At 43.0% G+C, this 6,114-nt stretch overlaps 1 protein-coding gene across 1 annotated transcript in view; it reads right to left on the reverse strand.

Annotated features, from left to right (window-relative positions):
- Window positions 1–3,054, reverse strand: part of dner (delta/notch-like EGF repeat containing) — a 47,759-nt gene extending 44,705 nt beyond the window's left edge. Inside the window, exon 1 of the mRNA XM_018660049.2 lies at window positions 2,448–3,054. Within this exon, the coding sequence (XP_018515565.1) occupies window positions 2,448–2,801 (354 nt within the window). The 5' untranslated portion in view covers window positions 2,802–3,054. The remainder of the gene's footprint in view (window positions 1–2,447) is intronic.
- Between the last annotated feature and the right edge of the window lie 3,060 nt (window positions 3,055–6,114).

The raw sequence follows: 6,114 nt of genomic DNA on the forward strand, positions 1-6,114 counted from the left end.
GGGTGAGTACATGACATCCGTTTACGGCAGCAGTTCCTCACTATAAGCTCCAAAACGAAGACATCACTCTTTTTAAGAAACGATCTGTAGTTTTCTTCCACTTGCTCTCCTCTTGCCTTTTTCTCATCTTCTTTCTCCCCCCTCTCTTTCCCCCTAACTCATTTCTCCTCCTTTCCCTTTCCCCTTTGTCTCCTTCTTCAATCTCTCCTCCTCCTCCTCCTCCTCCTTCTCTCTCACTGGACCATCTGTGTTGTGACGCATGCAGAGGACAGGGGATGCAAACCAACAGTGTGCTCAGCCAATCAGGTCATTTACCAAATCTCAATTGACTGCTGCTCCCGTTTCCATGGAGAAGAAACAACCGGTGAGAGGAGAGCGAGGCAAAAATCAATGATCCCCCTTGGGCCCAGCTTGGGGGCCCGTGCCGGACCTGAGCTTTGGCGCATAAGAGGGATAAAGCTGGACTGGATGTTGTTGTCTCAGGATTTTACAGCAGAAAAGAACTGTGGGCTCTGGAGTGATGTTGTTGTTTTTTCTTCCTCTTAGCGAGAAAAATATGACTGAAAATCCTCCCCCTGCGCATGTATTGGCCGGCCTCAGTTCAGGCTGTGTGACAACATCGTCCTCTGTGGTTTGTGCGGAGCAGAGCGCAATGAAGCAGGCTGCAGAGGTAACAAACTGCAGCTGCTTTCTATTCTGAGAGAAGAAACCAGGACAGCCAAGGAGACAGTGATCAGGTCCCTGGCTAAATGCTCCACTAAAAGGCTTCAATCCTGACTGCACATCACCAGCATGCTCATCTTTCATGCATGTTTTGCATACACATGATAAGCAAATGCTCTGCGTGTACATATGCACATGTAAGTAAAAGGGGGGTGGGGGTTATGGCTGCCACCTGTTGGTCATTCTGCCAAAGTTTGCCCAGTCACCTTGGCGTTTCCCTCTGTGATGCTGCAGCAGACTCATCTATCCTCTGCTGCTGCTGCTGCTGCTGCTGCGAGCGGATGCTCTCTTTCACCCCAGCATGACTCACAGGCCTGGCTGCCTATTGAGCCCATTGCTACTAAAGCTCAGCCACAGTCTATTTATCGTAAAGCTCAAATGAATTCCACACAGTCCAGCAAGAAGAGCTGGTTTATGTGGAGATCAATAAAGTACTAAATCAAATTAAAAGAGGGCCGGCTCTGGACTTTGCATGTCCTTGAACTGGCAGAAGTGTAAAGATGATGCTGCAGAAAGAACAAAGGTGTGTAGGTCAAACTCAGGGAAATGTGACAGTGGTTTATCACTGTTAGACAGGATCCTTGTTGTCCTCTCTTAAACACAAACAATAAAAATAATTTCTCACAGATGGACATCATCTTCTAATGGATTACCAAATGCTACCAACCCAATCCAACATGTTAATATCAGCCATATTCATGCATTTTCCAGGGCTGGAAATTAGGGGTCTAAGGGAGCAGAATAAATGTGGTACATCTTGCAAACTGCCATCTAACAAAAATGTTCATTACATTCTTAGAATTGCTAAAAAAACTAGCTTCATGCAGATAAACAACGGATAAAATAACAATAATCTGCTTCATGACTGTCCAGATGTTCCAGTTGATTAATGCAGAGACTGTCTTTGTTCACCTGATAATCAGAATCCCAGATGTTAATAAATTCACCCACACTTGAGTTTTTAATCTCAGTACGCATGCATAATTAGAGCAGAGCAGGGAAATACAGTCTACTGTAACTTTACACTTTACTTTTGGTTTGAAGGGTGAAGCAAAACTAGCGGCATGTCCAAAATACTCAACGACTCACACCTGACCCACAAGCATACAGAACATATACATATGCTCACGCACACGCACACGCAAACGCACATATCTACGGTTTCCACTCGCATCTCGCTCCTTCCCTCCTGTTGCCACAGCAACGCAGCACTCGTCTCTGTGTCTCAGTGACAGCACATGCTCCCATTAAAAAACCATTCGTGAACAGCAGAGAGCAAGAACGCGCTCTCACATCTACACCGACACCTACTGTAGGGCATGCAGATCAAAATGCACTCCTAAGATGCAAGTTCATCACACACATCATCCAAGGTAAACAGGGTAGTAAGGGAGTAGTTAGTATATTTAAGACAATAATGATAATGGAGCCCGGTGACTCTCATATGCACAATACAAAACAAAAAGTAACACCACACTAAAAGGATTCACATCAAAATAAAACATAAAAAGCAAATAAAGTAATTAACACATGAACCAAAAGCCTGATTTTCTCTGATGATACATTCCTTTCTAAAGAAACACACACACACACACACTCTCACAAAAATATATATATCTACTACTACTATCTACAATCTTTCCCAAAGGCTAAAGAATGAGATCAGATTAATCCTGTGCTCATGCAGGCAGATGCGATTAGATAAAAACTGAATGTGTTCCTACCTCACAGTTGCGTCCTGTGAATCCCTGGCTGCATGTACAGGTGTACTCCCAGGTGTCCTCTGGTCTGCCAGCAGATGGGAGGGCCAGGCAGAACCCCCCGTTGAGGCAGGGTCGGCCTTCGCAGGGGTCCGGACGAGGTGTGGCCTGGGTCGGGGTGGGCTCTGCCGGAGCCGGGGTGTCCGGGGCCAGCTGGAACGGGGAAGGGACGGCCCTGATGCTGCCGCCACTGATGCTGCTGCTGCTGCTCAGGAGGAGGAGGAGGAGGAGAAGCAGGGGGGATGATGTGAAGCTCCGTACGGCCTGTGTGGGACGGCAGCGGGGACCTGCTGGCACGCTGCACACACTCGTCCTCATCCTGATCCTCTTAGCCTGGTTTCTTCACCCACTCTCTCTTTTTTTGTTATGTGTATCTTTTCTTCTCTTTCCTCAGAGCTGCTGTTCGTGCTGACTGAGCTCAGCAGTAACTGAGAGGTGTGTGAGCGACTGTGAGTGTGAGAGAAAGAGAGAGAGGAGGGGGAGGAGGCTGTTAGGATGTTGAGCCTCAGCTGTGCGCAGGGAGAATGACTGGCTGTCCGACGGTGAGGAGGCTAAGGGAGAGAAGGTAGAGATGCGGGAGGAGAGGGGGAGGGCTCTCAGCTCTTTTTTGTCTCTGAGTCACAGTGACGACGATAGCTGACGACACTAACACACACACACACTCTCTCCTTGCTTTTCCGAGCTCTGCACCCTCCTCATTTAGAGTCTCATCATCCATAACCTCTCCTTGGAGTCGGGCCTCCAAGAAGGGGGAGAGGGAGGACGCTGAAGTTGGGGGAGGACAGAGGAGAAAGAGGGGGAGAAGGAGGACGAGGAGGAGTGGTGGTGGAGAAAATCCTCATCAGCTTTGCCATAAGATTAGCTGCTTTCCAGTGATAACAGGCTGTTTCACCACAAGGGAGATGATGAGTCCGAAAACAGCAGAATCATGCTGATGGAAGTCTGAATGATCGAGTTTGGTTTGAGCACTGAAGGTCAGGCAAGTACTCAGATCCTTTACTCAAGTGAAGTACCAATACAACAGCATAAATATATTCCATTACAAGTAAAAGTCCTGCATTTAAAATGTTAAGTAAAACTGAAGCATTATCAGCAAAATTTACTTGAAGTAAAAGAACTCGTTACTGATGTATTACATTAAAATTTACTATTAATACTGATTCATCAAACCTCCAACCTATCACAAGATAAATCTGAGGGGTGAAGAGATGATTAATGTGAAGGGAAAGAAGAAAAAACTAAATTCTGATACATAGATCTGCTTTCAAATTTTGGACTTTTCTCTAATCTTTGTTTGAATTCGAATAGTTACTGAGATTAAACCATGTGGAAAAGTATTGAGGGGAAATATAATCTAATTAATTGATTATTAATTTAAACATTGGTTAGAGTACATTGTTATTTGGCTCTGAATTGTAGTGAATTAGAAGCATCAAGTACCATAAAATGGACATACTCAAGTAAAGCACAAGTACCACAAATGTGTACATAAGTACCTTAGATGAGTGAATGTACTTAGTTACATTCCACCACTTCTTAAAATGGTTCATAAAATTTATGTATAAAATTGCACAGGAATTTGATGGGGTCAACTAATGTTTTCTAATTATTTTATATAACTACTTAAATTTGAGACAATTCAACTTCAAATTCTAGTTTTCAATGTCAGAGCACTTCCAAACAATCAGAATAAATATTAGTTCACCTGACTCAAAAACAATGAGCTGACTGAATAAAGTGCTGCGAGTTCACTCAACTCATACAGTTAGGTTTCTGAAGAAACGTTGTCAGCATATTAGCACCAGTATCCCTGGCTGCAGCCTGCAGAACGGGGTGTAACCTGAACTGTTCAGTTTAGGCAGGTTAAACTAACCCCACTAACTAAAATGTTAGTAAGGAGGATTAAGTCTTCAGCATTGAAACCCACCCTATTCTGCAGGTGAAGCCAGGTATGATTATATTAGCATACCTCCAACTCAATATCTTAAGTTCACTTAACCTAGTTTTCATCTTCTAAATTCATACAACAAATCTGAAGCGATGATTTAACCTAAATTCAGTTAATTCACATTATTATGGCAGCAAACTGAACCATCTAGTTTATGTAGACGGCACAGTCCCACAGGTCAGAGATCATTCACCAATGTTCTCAATAAATCATTTGTTATGAAAAATGAAATTAGAATACATGTTTTTATTTTCATGACCAGTCCTAAATCACAAAAACAGGGATTAGCTTACTTTTTATGAGCACAAATCAAAGGATAACATAAATGTTGGGGTTGTTAATTGGAAGAGGAAAACAAGCCCTTGTTTTCAGCTCTTACAGGGCTACACACAAGTACTGTATTATAGTAGACTCTTTTTACTGCAGTCTTCAAGAAATGTGTGTATTCAAAAAACATTTTGGGGGGTGGATTTTGCCTTGAGTACACAGAGTTCCTAATCTTACATAATGCTGCTTTGTTCAAAATCCTGCAGTGGGTGGTCACAGAGTTTTTGTTTGACTTAATAACCAATTACACATCAGTTATTTGTCAAGGACACTGAACATTAAAGGGGCAGGCCACCAGATAAACATGTCAAGACAGATGGGTAATGTAGTGTAGGATTCAGCAGTTTTGGTGCTTAACCCACACTATGAACAAAAAGTTGCAGGTCAAACATTAAGTTGCTGGAGTGAACCTTTAATTTGGGAGTAAGTGCAATTTACTAATAGCATATCTTGACTTCTCTCTATTGAGAATTAAAAAAATGACCACTGACAAATTCAACTGTACCAGTTACAAAACACATGCTATGTTAACTTTTTGATAAGAAGTAGTTCTGGAAGTTCTTGACCTTGTCTTTTCCCTCTCCCAGTCTCAGGTGTGTGAGAGTGTGAGACTCACAGTTTATTTAGTTTAAGTAGCTGCGTGCCTCTGAGAGAGGGGTCTTGTCATAGTAGCGTGCTCGGTATGATCAATATAAAACCCTGCGGTTGATAATGAGATAATGTTGGCCACTTACATCCTGGCCTCAACTTTTCCATCTCCATAATGAATCTTCCCACAGTGCAGTAAATCTGTCCCCTTACACCGCTCTAGTCAGCTCACTGAACACAGGTACCACAGCAGATGGTAAATTCACAGGGCTGTGCCAACCATTAAAACCCTCCTTATAATGCATGTTTACAATGTTTACAACACAAAGAAAAAGAGCAGAATCAGTCACAGACTGGCTGACAGAGAAAAGCCATTTGGGTGATCAAAGAAAATTTTCAATAAAAAACACGAAAAACTGTAGGAAGATGGGTTGAACCAATGGTTAAGTATTGGTTATTTCAACATCCACACACGTCTTATGTAATGTTAAATCCACTGCTAAGCTTTCTCTTGTTTCCAAGAGTTTGGGAAACACAGTGGTGGGTAAAGATCCAGCTTTAGAGCCACCGGTGCTGTTAAAACCAGCTGAGATCTGAAGAGCAACACTCCAGGTGAGTCACATTATTCACCTTTGTCACCGTCTCCATGGCAACTCACTTAAACCTGTCCACAGCAGAGTCCCATGGAGGACCAGGGAAAATTATCCTAAACTGGCTGGTAATCGTCTTTAAGAGGACGAAATGAAAACTGCTCAAATCCGCACGCAT

This window comes from Lates calcarifer, linkage group LG21 (genome assembly GCF_001640805.2).
Source record: "Lates calcarifer isolate ASB-BC8 linkage group LG21, TLL_Latcal_v3, whole genome shotgun sequence".
Taxonomy (NCBI): domain Eukaryota; kingdom Metazoa; phylum Chordata; class Actinopteri; family Centropomidae; genus Lates; species Lates calcarifer.